This window comes from Cupressus sempervirens, chromosome 2 (genome assembly GCF_028749045.1).
Source record: "Cupressus sempervirens isolate cs-2001-9-10 chromosome 2, ASM2874904v1, whole genome shotgun sequence".
Taxonomy (NCBI): domain Eukaryota; kingdom Viridiplantae; phylum Streptophyta; class Pinopsida; order Cupressales; family Cupressaceae; genus Cupressus; species Cupressus sempervirens.
The window spans coordinates 475,471,899-475,487,374 of NC_143119.1; the positions used below are offsets into that span (position 1 = coordinate 475,471,899).

The window sequence follows — 15,476 nt, forward strand, 5'->3', positions numbered from 1 at the left end:
TAAGTTGGGATCAAAGCTTTTAGTGTCGGAATGAAAATTAAATTTAATATAAGAGATTCCATCACAAAATTGAAACTCTGGGAATAGCAGTCAGTATGATTCATTGCAAACTGGCCTGGTTAATCAGCAAGCAGATAAAGTTTGACGGAATATCGTCTATACAAAGTTAATATGCTGGAAAGAGGACCAAAGAACATGTACTGTAACATTGAATCAGTTATGAAACAACAGATGTGAAGTAGTCGGAGCCTCTAGAAAGAACGAAAGTATAGCAAGTTAAATAATATCTGTAATATGAAAAAATTAGTTCGTATACCAGAATAAGATCGGCTGTGGGCAAAAATTCTACTTGATGTGTAATATACACCACAGTCTTTGTCGCTAAAGCTCCCAATATGTACTCCTGCACGACAAGTCCACAATATTAAACAGTCATTGGATGGTCACTTCACACTTGAAGTCGATTGAATGGTCGCTTTATACTTGAAGTCGATTGCTCTTTCAATTCAATAGCTTAAGTTTGCTGGAAATCCCCGTAAACAACGGGGATCGCTTTTAATAAAAGAATTAATGAACAAGTTAACCAAACAGTAAGAGACACTATCTGGTCATACCTTGAACAGTTCTGTGCCTGTCTCGGCATCAACTGCACTAAAAGGATCGTCAAGAAGATATATGTCAGCATCCTGATAAAGTGCCCGAGCAAGCTGTACTCTTTGCTTTTGTCCACCACTTAGATTGATCCCTCTCTCGCCAATGATCGTTTGATCGCCATGTGAAAACAACCCCAAGTCTTTCTTCAAAGCACAAGCTTGAAGAACATTCTTGTACTTCGCTTTATCCATTTCATCACCAAAAAGAATGTTTTCCTCAATGTTACCAGTCTGAATCCATGCAGACTGTGACACATACGCTGTACTCCCACTAATCTTTACCTGTAGTTCCACAGCAACATAACTGATTAGCAGGGCCAATCTGATAAGACAACGATATAGTGGAACACATAATCGTGGATACGCTTCTGAGACTAGAGGCCAAAGCGATGTTTCCAGCAAGGTATCCAATTGATAGACTTGCTGTACGGTAAAGACAGTGGACTGAAATTGAAACCCAAATCGACATTGAAGTTGATATGACAAACCGTCAATCAAATGCAGGATTTGATTAAAAAGAGAATTGAAGTTTCAAGAGAACCTACTTGACCTGACACTTTAGGAATTTCTCCCAATATACACGACAGAAAGCTCGACTTTCCGGCTCCCACCACGCCACAAACTGCCACCCGCATACCCTTCTTCACTTGCAAATTAATTCCGGACAAGGTTAAATTGTCTGAACTAGGATCCCAGCTAAAATCTCCATCCTTAATTTCGACAGCAAGCTCCGACGAATCATTAGGCAGTGATATCGTTGCATCATGAGGCAGTTCCTCCTCTTCCAAAAATCTTGAAATGCGATCGAGGGACACTTTGGTCTGAGCAATCATGGACAACAAGTCGGGAAAATTCCTCAGAGGCTCCTGAAGAATTCTAAAAGTGGCCAATGCGGATAGCACTCCTCCTGCAGTCAGTTGTCCACCCAACAATATAGAGGTCCCAAAAGTCACCACAGACACAAAAATGGGGGAGCCCCAGAAGATGAAAGTGACACACGCCTGTGCATAGAGCGCCTTCCTCAGCGACGCAAACTCCGTCTGTCGCAAGTCCTCCAATTTCAATCTATAGCGCTCCTCCCACGCCTGCAATTTCATTATGCGCATATTCCTGAGACACTCGGAGGTGCTCCTCATCCGGTCATCCTTAGCAGCCATGAGATTGTCCTGGTAATCTTCTTGCAGTTTGGCAAGCGGAGTGTTGATAAGAATGGAGATGACGGTGGCGACAAGGGTAGCAAGCGACGCGAGGCCCACATTCTTGAGCAGAATTGCCAGGGCGAGGACGATTTGGAGAGGCAGCACCCAGATGTCGTGCAAGTACCACGAAAAATCACCGATTCGTTGCACATCCACGGCCATGTAATTGATGATTTCGCCGCTGCTATGCCTCTGCCTTGCCACGCTCGACAGGCGCATGCCCTTTTCGAACACCTGCCCAGTCAGAGCCGCGCGGACGTGCATTCCCAAAATGTCCACACCCAGGTACCATTGCCTCGTCGTCACGATCTCCACCACTTTGGCCCCGAAGAATACAGAGGCCAAAATGTAACCTTCGTGCGGAAACATTTCCTTTCCGCCCAAATAATCCACGAAATAGCTTATCATGAAGGGACCCACGTAGGACACCACTGTATTCACCCCTGCAAACACCCCATTCCGCATGGCCTCCCTCCAGAAGGACATGCCAATGGCCTTCGCCAGCGACGGATGCTCCTCGGGCTTGGCGGCCTTCAGTTTGCCCCAGTTCTCCGTCAAGTCCTTATACGCGCTCTCTGCTCTGTCTTTTGGGGCCAACAGAGGCACATCCTTAAGCTCCAGTGCCCGCCTGTAACCCACTTTAAGGATCGGATTAAGCCAAGACAGAGTCGCCGCGCTCACCAAACCAGCCCCGCTATAGGGGGTCACATTCCCATTCCCATTCACATTCAAATCGCTATTCTCCTCCAGAAGGGGCTCCTGTAGATCCGAGTTCACACTATTGAGAATTCCCAGGCTCCCACGAGCGGCCATGAAGCAAAGGAAAGCGAGGGCGGGGGAAGAGAGGGCTTTGAGGAGGAGATATGTGGTGGGCAAGGTGTTCTTGTATTTGATAAGAGTGCAGAGGCAGAGAGCCAAGGAGAGAGGCCACCATGTTCTGAGAAACAGGGGCAGCCCCTGCCTCTTGAGCCTCCATGTACCGCTGGTGGTGACCACCCACACTCCCACCTGCAATGCCTGAGACAACACCACCCACCACTCTGATCTCGCCCAAGCCTCCCATGCCAACACCGCGATTTCACAACCCACAATGTACATACAGCACGCCACCGCCACTCTGTACACCACCCCCGCTACAATTTTGTTTTCATAACGCCCGGACCCTCCATCCCCTCGATTCTGAAGCCTCTTCCCTTTTCGACAACCTCTCGACGCCCTCTCTGCCCCTGACACCACGCTTATGATGAGAACCAAGATGTTAGCCAGCACAGAAATCTCGCCGTAAACAGGCAGCCCCTTCACCTGCCCCAGCCACACCATGATTGATTCCAATCTCATATCTCCGCTTGCTTCTGCTGATGCCTCTTCTTCTTCTTCTTCTTCTTACGGAATGATTGCTTCAATCTTACGAGGGACTATGTTTTCTCTCTTTTTCTTTTGGCCCAGCCAACTATGCCGACTCTGGGACAGGTGTGAGAGTGGGGGTGGAATCCTAGTCACAGACGGCACTAACTGCTCCTCTTCACAGGAGCAATTTCATGCAAGACTGTCTCTGTATTTTTCCAACCAGCACGTGGATTATGACATGGGATGTGTCTGCCTCCCTTGTGTCGCTGCTCCTGGGTGGCCACCAGTTTTATTATTTGTACCGAATTGAATCCTCCATTTCTTAATAATAATTATAATTATAATAATTGCTTCTTGATTTTTGCGCCTATTAATTAATTCAGTGCTATAATTTTCCATGGTTGAGGTTTGGATTTATGTTGACCAAATATGTTATTTAAATTTATTTTCTTGCATGAAACTTTTGGAGTCTTATTGATTTATTTATTTAGGTCTATATGAGTTTTTAGATATTACTATTATTGGTGGCAATTTTCTACTTTAGCTGTTTTATGTTTGAAAACTTAACTTTTGTCATTTATAGATTTGATATCTTTTGAATTTTTATAAATTTAAAAGAATATATTTATAACTTGTTGAAGAAAATTTAGCCTTACTTTTACTGCAATTTGTTGACATATTTAGAAATATAATATATTGTATAATTATACATTTAAAATAGTTTATATGTTGTATTTGTAAAATGAATAGATATCAAATAATTTAAACAAGTACAGTGAATTTAATATTTTTTATTTTTAAATTATTAATAAAAGATAATTAAGTCAATAGGCTTATATGTGGGAGCTTTGCTCCCGAATTTTACAAAATTTCGCCAGAAAATTGTCATCCCCATGCCTAAAAATTTATTTATAGTTAACTTTTTTCAGTTATTTTAGAATTATTTATATTTCCAACCCTTTCTATTCTATTGCCAACTCACAATTTCAAAATTAAGAAAAACTGAAAAGAAAGCTTGAAAAAATAGGCTTAAATTAGATTCAACAATGTTGTTTGGATGTAAATACATATGACGAAATGATGCATTTTAATCATTCTCAAATATCATTGCTAAATTCGAATGGACAACAAAAAGGTGAAATACATTTGCATGAAACATTCTCAAACGAGCCTAATGAGATAGGTATATTCATTTTTGCATGAAGGAATACATTTGAATGTTTGATTTTTTCTACAATACTCTGAAATTTTGAAAGATTGGTGAGCTAAGATTGATAGTAGATTCAAGATCTTTGATTTTCTAAGAAACTTTATTTATATGATTTATTTTGTAGCCTATATTGAATAGTTAGTTCTCTAATTAGATCAGTTATCTGAAATGTGGTTGTCTAAAATGTAGGTTGCATGAATGGATCGTATCCAACAGTGCCTAACATGACCTGTGATCAAATATTTTGAGTATTAATAATCTAAGCCATTAATAATTCCTAGATTGCTATAATTATTGATGGTGGCCTATTTTTAATGACAGAGAATTTTAAATCTTTGCAGGATGATTCTTTTGGTCTTATTCTTATCTGGCTTAGATTTGGAATATGATGGTATGTGACCTATTTTTATTATATTTTAGTTATAAACATTTTTCAAGAGACTCAGAAAGCCATTTTTAAATATGTTTATGTTAAAAAAACATTCTATGTGCTTTATCCTTCTTTGCTTTGCATGCATGAAAAACATTGTGCTTTCTTTGAGCTTCTTTGTTTTGCATGCATGTTGACAACATTTGTGGCTATATTATTTGATACAAATCCTTAGGAAATGTTATTTTTGACACAATTCATGTCCTATTAAAAGCTTTCATTAGAATCAATTAAGAGGAATGAGCCAAAAGAAAATATTTTTAAATCGATGACATATTCTACATATTTTTTATATACAAATTTTACAATCATTGTATGCCATTGTAGCCATATTTTTGAGAGATTGGAAATTTGAATGTGCCAAACAAATTGGACATACAAACAAGTTTGACGTGATTATAGTAGGTTGCATAAAATTTAGAAAAAAATAGTTTATTAATAGATTTTTTCATTAGAATAAAATGAAGTCTATCATTAAGAAACATATTTTTTATTTCTATTTTTTGTCTTTCATTCTATTATATAATTATTTGACATAAATTTAATCATTTCATATTTATCAATACTAAGATTTCTTCATTGAAAAACCTATAAAATTTATACAATAACAAGATAATTTGAAAATAAAGGTCATACTACTTATACAATAAAAATGCAATTAGAAACATCTTATTTTTCTTATTAAAAATAGACATGTTCCTATATTTTCTTAAATTTTTTGTATTTAGATGTCATTTTGTACTTTTCAATTAGAAGTATCTTTATTCTGAGTTAGAAAATAAAAATATTAAAAGAATAGAAAAAAAATATCATAAGATCTTATTAAAATTTTATAGATAAGATAGATTTTAGAAAATTATTTTTACATTATTTTTTCATATTTTTAAATATCATTAAGAAACAATTTTTTTTCTATTTGATGTCTTTAATTCTATTAATTAGTTATTTGACATAAATTAAATCATTTTATATTTATAAATATTAAAATCTCTTCTTTGAAAATTTATATAATAATAAGAAGATAATTTGAAAATAAAGATGCATACTAATAATACAATAATTAGAAATATCTTATTTTTCTTATTAAAAATTGACATGTTTCTATTTGTCTATTAGTTTTTTGTAATTAGATGTTTCTATATTCATTTTGGACTTTTCAATTAGAAACATCTTTATTCTCCTTTAGAACAGAGAATATATTAAAAAAGTAAAAAGAGAATATCAAAATATCTTACTTTATTTTTCAAAGAAATTATTAGAATAGTATATTTTCATATCTATTAATATAAATATAATAAAATAATATTTGATGCAGGAGCATCTTGCATGGGAAAAAAAAATTACAAAAAAAAAAAATTGTAGAGGAGAGAGAAAGCGACGAAAATTAGAGGAGAAATTAAAAATAAAAATAAAAAAGGGGAAAAGGAGAAAAGAAAAGAAAAGAGGAATTTCTATTTTCAAAGTGCATAGATGGCATAAAATAGAAAAGTAAAAATAAAAAATAAAAAATGGTTGTCATTCCATTTATCGAGGTGTGTGGGTAGAATTCTAGAAAGTTATGGATATTGTAGAAAGTTGTGGATATTGTAGAAGGTTATGGAAGTTGTAGAAGGTTGTGGATATTGTGTAGGAGGAATTCTAGAAGGTTGTGGATAAGTCACTCATTGGGTGGTAAGTGCCTATTTAAGCAAGGCATATGAGCATTTATAATCAAGTTCGAGAAGGAGAAGCTTGAGAAGTAGAAGTTGTGGAAGGTGAAGCTTGGAAAGGTGAAAGCTTTGGAAGGAAAAGCTTCAAGGTGTGAAAGTTGGAAGGTCTGAAGGCTTTAAGGTGTGAAAGAGAAGGAGGAAGTGAAGAGTGAGTTTTCTTGAGTCTGTGGAAGAGTGTCGAATGTGAGACAGTTTACAGAAGGATTGTGATGGACTTGTGAGTGTGTAGATAGAGCGTCGAATGTGAGGCAATTTACACTTGGATCTTGGATAAGGTTGGAGAAGAGCTAGTGACTGCGGTTTAGAAACAAGGAGGTTGCTTGGTGGCTTGTGAGCACAAGTTGAGATCTCGGAGGTTTCTACCAGAGTGTGGATCTGGACTAGCTTCGATTTGGATTGGATCTTGAGAGATCTTGCAGAAATGTTATTGTAATTGCTATTGGATTTCAAGTATAATAAAATTGTTTGAAACATTTTGTCATCTTGTTGTCTCCATATTGTTGCATTCTTGGTTGTGAGTTGGTAAGGGTGGTGTGGCCCTTCGTCAGTGGTATCAGAGCAGTACTGCATTAGTTTCTATTTGTCTATTAGTTTTTTTGTAATTAGATGTTTCTATATTCATTTTGGACTTTTCAATTAGAAAAATCTTTATTCTCCTTTAGAACAGAGAATATATTAAAAAAGTAAAAAGAGAATATCAAAATAGCTTACTTTATTTTTGAAAGAAATTATTATAATAGTATATTTTCATATCTATTAATATAAATATAATAACACAATATTTCTCTTATATGTATAAATTATTTGAAAGATCTTTCCAATTTTTTTGAAATGTTTATAAAATGCAACTATATGAATAGTTTTTTAACATTTTTATAATAATTATTAGAAATATATTTTTTAAATATTTAAAAAAAATTATTGAAGAGTTCTTATGTACTATTATTAATAATCTCTTATGATTTAAATTTGAAAAGTGAATCATGTATATACACACAATTAATTTATATTACTATTTGAAACTAGTAGTCTTAGATGAATTGAAAGTAATAATGTTAAAGAATTGTTTCAATTTATCATTATTTCTTTTTTTAAAGTAAATTTAATTAGAAGGTATTGGACATGATTAAATGCTTATATGATAAGACCAATATTTAGTAAAAATCCAACAATATGAAATAAAAAATAAGATTCGCATGATAGGATTAAAAAAAGTGTATAATTTAATTAATTTTAAAGATTATAATTGAAATATATATTTAGCTTTCTAACATTTTAACCTCAAATAAGACTAAATTTTTGTCACACTTTAAAATAGTTCTAATAATAATAGATGAAGTAGATGATGTATGAATAAAAAAAAGGGGTAATTATTATTTTATTTGACATTAAATTTTAAAAATAATTTTTTTGGATATAAAAGTGAACTAATTATTATAAAAATTAACACATAACATCATTTTTTTTTGGTGGACACAAATATACTAGGGCTGATGTATGAACATTTGTGTAATTTTATAAAAAAAATCCAATTTTATTACAATATTTATATATAAGTATAAGATGAGGCTCAAAAATCGTACAATTTTATTATGATTATGAAATAAATTTGTTTTTGATAAGATAAACAGGTTTTAAGGGGTCCTGAAACCCATATGAAATAAATTTGTTGTTTTCTGTTAAGAATCAATGTATCTATTTGTTTCATCAAAAAAAAATTATTAATTATTTCTATGTCCTTCTCGACAACCTTATATCATTCATATCAGCTTATTGTTGCACGTACAAAAATTAGCAACTACTAGTATAATATTTGCATTATATTTTTATTATAATTGTAATAAAAATAATTATTTATCACATATTTTATTTATGCTAATTTCTATATTTAATATTTCTTATTTTTAAATACACTTTTACAACATTATTAAATAAATAATAAAATGTATTTCATCATATTGCCTTACTAAATGTCTTGTGCTTTGTCAAGGTTCTATTCTGATGACTTCTAAGTACTTTGAGGATAGAGTTACCCGCCCCCTCCCTTCGCTAGGTGCGCTATTAAGGACGATGAAGATGAAGCCCCTCCTTCTCCCAATAAAAATCCCAATAGGGTTGCAAGTAGAGTGGGCTTAACCATGGAGGAAACTTTGTAGTTGAGCATGCTCAAGCTGGAGTAGTACTAGGATGGGTGACCTCCTAGGAAGTCTTGGTGCTTCACCTATGTGAGCGTCACCTAAATCCACTGAGTTTTGAGTGTTTCATTTATTCTCATGAGAGATGGATTTGTGTGAATCACTACTCATTAAATGTGGGTCAATAAGTTTGTCTCAAAAACTACATATAGTTAAATTGTGATAGCAATATCACAACCCAAGCACCCCTGTAAGGAAGAGTCTATACCCAAGGGTAAGGGTCATGTTGCTCAAAGATTTGCAAATAAAGCTAAGCCTACCCTTTCTTAAAGGAGGAAGGGTTCCCCTCAGATAAATATTGTCCCTCAAGGCATTGAGAATGATGTTGCTAAGAATCTTGTTTTGGTTGCTTACGACTTCTTCAATGACCAAGAGGCCCCATCTTCTCTAATGGGTTTTGGGAATTTGCCCATTATCTCAATGTTGTTGATATAGAGAACTCTTTTCAGTTAATTTGAGTGTGGAAGTTTTTGAGGCTAAGGTTAAAGGGGAGTTTGGTGTTCTTGAAATAGCTATGGTGAGCTCTCTCTATTCATTTGAGTTGGTGAGGTGGGCATTTCATGAAATAAAAAAATCTTCACTTATAGGGCATTTTCCTCTAAATTTGAAGAGATGGAGACTAAGGTTGTTGAATCAGCTGCTAAGAGGGTTGCAATAATCAAGCCCTTACTGACCCAAAGGAAAAAAATGATGAATCTTCCACCTATACTCTTTGGATGGAGACAAAAAATAAATGTGCTTGTTGACAAAGAATGTTGAAGCTATTGAATTGACTAGGAAGCGTTATGATAGGAAAATTGATGAGTTGAACAACAAGGTTAGTAAATGTGATACTACTTTGCACAAGATAAGGGACCAAACTATTGAATCCTCAAAGGAGAATATGGACACTTTAGTTACCAAGCTAGAGGTGTTTCATCATAAATGCAATATATTGGATGTGGATTAGGACAATGACTTAATCACATATAAGATTGAAGGTCCCAGCAAAAGGACTAGAAATAAGAGTTTCATTCTACCCTAGGATATTGTTCATTTAAAAAAGGTTGTGCAAAGGATGCATGTGCTTGAGGAGGAAGTTATGGAGACCCTAAAGAAGATGGCTTAACTCTTCCCTTGTCTCTTTGTTGATATATGTTTTGTGTTGGGTATTGTCACTTTTTGTTTTTCCCCAATTTAAGACATAGTGCATATGCACTATAGTGCATACACACTATGCTTTGTATGGCAAAATATAGCACATAGGCACTATAGTACATATGTGCTATTTAAAAATAGAAAAAAAAAGGTCCAATTTTTCAAATTTAAATAGTGCTTACATGCTATTTAAAAATAGAAACAAAATGCCAATTTTTCAAATTTAAATAGCATGTACACGTTGTGGTCTTCAATGAAGATTGCCAATCCTAATGCTTGGACATCCAAAATAGGTCTTATATGTGATTTCCAGCAAGTTTACTCAAAAAAACATAGATTTGGTTATGTGGCATCCATCAACTTAAGGAAGTCCAAATGTGTTGTAATTCAAAGTCTAAAGCATCTTATGATCAATGACCCTTTGAATTAATTTGTGATCTTAATGATACTAGCTCATCCCCAGCTTTGCCCAGCATTTGAATTTTTGAATTTTGGTGCTCAAGTCTCAAGATATCGTAGGTTAATGAAAGGTGTTGAGATACATGTTTTTCATCCACATCATTAACCTAGTTCAGAGTACAAAATGTTTATTTTTAATCTAAAATCTTAACCTCTCATCGAAAGAAAAGAGTTAAGATAAACTTCTCAAACACGTGTTTGTATCATAAACCTTAAGCTCCAAAATTAAAAAAAGGTTAAGATTGAAGTCCACCTCTTTGTCCAAGTTGATAAAGAATGAGAATTGAAAGATGAACCATCTCAAACCAGTTAGGCATAATTGCATTGGCATGAAGAGATTGGTAACACATTCTACACCCAATTTTGGTATCCCATGTGAGTATAAAGGCAGTAAATCATCACCATGATGTTTAGTAATACTAAAGCACGATAGCAATCACCGAAATAATGGCCACCTCCAGCTCATGGTATGTTACTTCCCAATGACTTGGAGCCACTATATGCAAAGAGAATGTTTATTGGCTCACTCGATGAGGACAATGTTACATTTGGTTTGTGGCCCATATTTGACAGTTCCAAAGCATTCACTATAGAAGATTTTCACACTTGGTGAGTCATTCCATGATCCAAGCCTCACCTTTGATGTGCGTAGACATTAGTGTTTAAGAATTAATAAGCCATGCTTGCATTGAATCATCATCCCACACGGATAAAGAATGTTTGAATGCCAACACTACTATAAGAGGAACATTGCACGTTATTTGTTTTTAAAAATGTTTGTCCCTTCCAAAGGGCCTGGCTTAACCATCACACACTAAGCTTTGACCACTTAGGTGGCTAGTGTGGGCCCATCCAACATTTTGTCCCTATTTCATTTCCCATTACGGATCTTTTTAACTCTTGCGAGTGATAGGACAGTTGCAGTTAGACGGTGATAGGGACAACTGCAGTTAGATTTGAATTTCATTTTTGAATTTGCACTCCTACTTGTGAGAAGGGGTTATTACTTTGTTGCTCATTTCCACTATAGTCAGACCATTTGGTAATTTATATCAGGAGAACAACAACCAGAGGAGGAAACAAAAGTTGAGATAATGGTGGTTTTGAGAAAGATGTTTGGCGATGACATTCCAGAGATGACAGATATCTTGATTCCCAAATGGTCACATGATCGATTTTACAAGGGAACCTATTCCAACTCGCCAATTGGTGTCATTGTCCAAGACTTTTACGAATTAAAGGTTGTTCATCTCATAACTGATGTATTTCTTCAATTAAAGCATCATGATCTCCATAACTATCTTTCTTTGGTGCTCATTTTGTTCTTCTTCTTGTACAAGCACCAGTAGGGCCTGTATATTTCACTGGAGAACATGTCAGTCAAGAACATAATGGATATGTGCACGGTGCTTATCTTGAAGGTAATTTTTAACCTTTTAAAGGCAAGATAAGAAATAAAAAATTGTATATATCTAAAGAAATGTCATCTCCTAATGTACAGGAATAAATACCGGCAACATGGTATTGGACTACGTAAAGAATGGTAACTATGCAAATAGTTCTTTTATATATAATCAACTCGCCTCCGAAAAAAATTATGAAATTGGTGTTCCCACAGGGATTCAGGTAATGGATAGTAAATGATTAACAATAACAATAACAATAATAATAATTTAAATGTCTAACATCAATCTGTTTAATAGCTACATATATTTATTTTCAATAAAATGTGAATAAAATGTGAAGTATAGACATCGAGAAAGTGATCACATAAATGTATTTATGATGTTAATGATATTTGATATAGTTATAATGTTTCAAAGTGGATTGTAAATAATATATGTTTAATTAAATATCTTATATCCATTTTTTTAAATCTATAATAAATAATATTAATTAAATAAAATTAACCTCTATAATATTTTAAAAAATTTAGTTTTTTTTTTTTAAGTATTATATTTTATGATTGTAGTTTTTCATAATATAATAATGGTTGATTTTCTTAACATTGTTGTTATTCTTACAAAAAAATTTATATATATTGTGATTGAAAATTATAATAATCTACTAGTAGTAATTGATTATAACATAAATAATAGTTAACTTTTATAATGTAGTTGTTGCAGCTAAAATTCTCATTTCTTTAATAATTATGAAATTGTATTATATTAAAAACACATTTGTGTACGTATGTATATCTTATATATAAATATTATAAAGAAATACTTAATTATAAAGTTATTTAAATCATTACTCTAAAAAAATTATTTTGTTTTCTTTATTTTATATGTATAAATTTATACAATATAGATAATAATTATATGTATGATATGCATAATTTAAATCTATAACAATATATGATCAAGAAAAACAATGTCTAATCATTTTTATTTGTTTTCTTTTTCCAGAAACAAGACTTAAAAGGTAGGGCAAGGAGAAAAGCTCAAAGACAGGGAAATATAATGTTCCAAAAGTAGATATTTATTTTGCAACCGAGAACTGTCAGAGATGACTCGTGGATTATAATGTGTGCTTTAAGTGGATATTGTACTAAGGAATATGTTAGTTATGAAGGTCGTCAAACATTTTAGAATAGAATAAAGTTGAGATACATTTAAGCTGTGAAGTAATGGTAAAATATGTGTTAGATATGTATTTTATTAAGATGTATGTTAATTTAAATGGGTGGTTAGATTTGTGAAACTACTTATTCAATTATTTTGACAAAGATTTTATATTTAGATAACACTATTTATTAAAAGTAAATTTTTACTTAGAATGAATTAAAAAATATTAAAAAGAATTATAGTAGAAATGGAGGAAATTAAGTTGTCTATTTTATAATAAAATTATAGTTTAATTAAAAAGGTAGAAATTGTATATAAAGTGTGCATGTTTTACTTTAAAATTGAGTATTTTTATTTTGATATTCTTATGAATGTTTTTTATTTGGAAAACAGGTTTTACAGGGATCCTGAAACCCAAAGTTTTACAGCATTAAACAGCATAAAGCATAAAAAGTCAGAAAAAACATAAACAACTTCAAAAGGCCAGAATCAAAAAGGCTCGAAGCTAGGGAAACAAAGGCCAGGAAATGAGCCTGGCGGGCAGACTAGTGTCCCTTCTTCTCCATTGCCTGCAGGATTTCTGCAGTGTCACTTTCCTTTTGGATAGCCTCCTCCTCCTAGGTCACGGGGGGGAAATGCAGTTGATCCCCCTAGCTTTCTTGGATTCTAGTCTCTTTCTGAGGATCCTCCCGGTTGGTTCCGTTCTCTGTGCTCTGGTGGACAGAGTCCAGCCTTTGGACCTTCTGCTCTAGCCGGGTGATTCTGTCCTCCTGATTGTCACTGGGGTCCTTGCTTCTGTCTTTTTCCTGGCTGCCCACCTGGTCTTTGTTGCCTCTGGCCTCATGATCCTTGACTTCCCTCCTATTGTTGGTCTGGTTGGACCTGTCCTTCAGAGTCTCAATTTCTTGAAAAAGCCACTTGATGGAGCGAAAGTTGTCAATCAGGCTGTTCTTTGCATTGTTCAGGAAGTTGAAACCTGTTTCATAGGCATTGTTAGAGAGAACCAGAAGAGTCGGGTCAAGGAGCTCGTCATAGTGGGTGCTATTGTCGAGATCCCCCAACACCTGGATTTTAGCAGGTTCTCTAACAATGCCCATACTAACATTATCCATATTGAAATTTCGCTAGGCTCTTACCTTATTTTTCCTGATGGCCTCCCCTCCCTTTTCAACCATAATTTCTATCATCTCTTCTGGGGGCGAAATGGGGATCTCTAGGGGGGAGGTGGGCGCAGTGGGGCTGGGGGGCAAATCAGCGTTGTCGCTGAGGTGATCATGGGTTGAGGTTTGGTCCAATTTTATTTTCTTGGGGTTATCCTAGGTAACCAAGGGGGTCACCTCCTTCTTAACATTGTCTTTTTCCTTATCATCTTCCAACTCACTTTCCTTCTTTGCCATCAAATCCGCTTCCTCCGACTCTGTATCCGACTCCTCACTAGGCTCCTTAGGATGAGGGGTAGGGGGGTTAGGGGGAGGGCACCTTGGGGCTCTTCCTGCTAGGGAAGTGGGGAGAGGGTTTGGCTTTTGGGGTTTCAGACTTGACAGATTTCACAACGCGCACTTCCCCTGATTCTGAGCTAGCAGTGTCCTCCGAGGAGCCACTCGAAGCCCCAATGGGCCTGACTCTTGTTTGGGTTTTCAGAAACTCAAAGATGAGGAGCAGAAGACCTTCATGAAGGGCGGGATTCTTGACAGGACATTTTTTGTAACTCTCTATATTCTTAGTCATAGAAGTAAAAATGTAGAAAGGAAAGGAGATTTTCACTTTATGTCTAAAATGATTAAGCAGAACAAAATGATGGGTTCTAACTCTATCAAACCTGGGCTCCAAAGTGACATACTCTATGATGATCCTCAGAACAAGCCCCCAAAACTTCTTGATGGACTCTATGTCGTAAAAAGTGTCAATCTTCACCAGTTTTCTTTTCTCCTTGTCGTTCTTGACAAACGCGTTGACAGCATTGGCGGACATCTTCTTATCCCTGAAGAAGCTAATGCCTTCCTGGGAGAAGCCAGTCACTTTCGCAATGAGACCCTTTGTAATTTGGTGGGAGATGCCATCAATTATGACCTTTTCGTTGTGCCAGGTTTCAATCATTATCTTGGTAACCCTCGCGTCGAAACCATGGAGCCTCTCCATGAAGCTGGTTATGCCGCCCTTCTGGAGTTTTTTCCAAACCTTCCCTTTTTCTTTCCAGCTCTCTGTTTCTCCCCATGGCTCTCTTCTTATCCTTTCTCCCACCATTGCAAAATTATGCCGCTCTAACCCTAAACCCTAAACAGAATTGTAGAGCTCAAATATGGACAAATCACTAAGGACGAGAGCATTAATGCGCGTGTTTTTGGGTTTAACATTGGCTTTCTTCTGCTCGTGTAATTCATACACGATATTATGAAATGGTGGGGGTTCCGCATAACTCCTATTGATTCCCTTTTTAAAACATGATTTAGCATGTGTCATCATCATAAAAAGATTTTGAGTTAGTACCTTGAATTTTCTCCTTTTGGATGAGCTCAATAGCCGTCGTCGGAAAATGAGTATTGTTCCCCCACGTCATCATCGAGTTTAAT

The 15,476-nt window shown here is 35.0% G+C and overlaps 1 protein-coding gene across 2 annotated transcripts in view; it reads right to left on the reverse strand.

Annotated features, from left to right (window-relative positions):
- Positions 1 to 3,404, reverse strand: part of ABCC5 (multidrug resistance-associated protein 5) — a 59,616-nt gene extending 56,212 nt beyond the window's left edge. Inside the window, exons 1-3 of one of the 2 annotated variants that reach the window (XR_016360035.1) lie at positions 1,199 to 3,311; positions 615 to 935; positions 317 to 403 (exon numbers count right to left, since the gene is read on the reverse strand). Coding sequence is in view for 1 of the 2 variants with exons in the window: in XM_089814275.1 (XP_089670401.1) it covers positions 317 to 403; positions 615 to 935; positions 1,199 to 3,190 (2,400 nt within the window). In the remaining variant the exon portion in view is untranslated. Of the gene's footprint in view, positions 1 to 316; positions 404 to 614; positions 936 to 1,198 lie in introns of both variants that reach the window. The other variant, XM_089814275.1, reaches the window with a different exon arrangement.
- Positions 3,405 to 15,476: the final 12,072 nt, after the last annotated feature.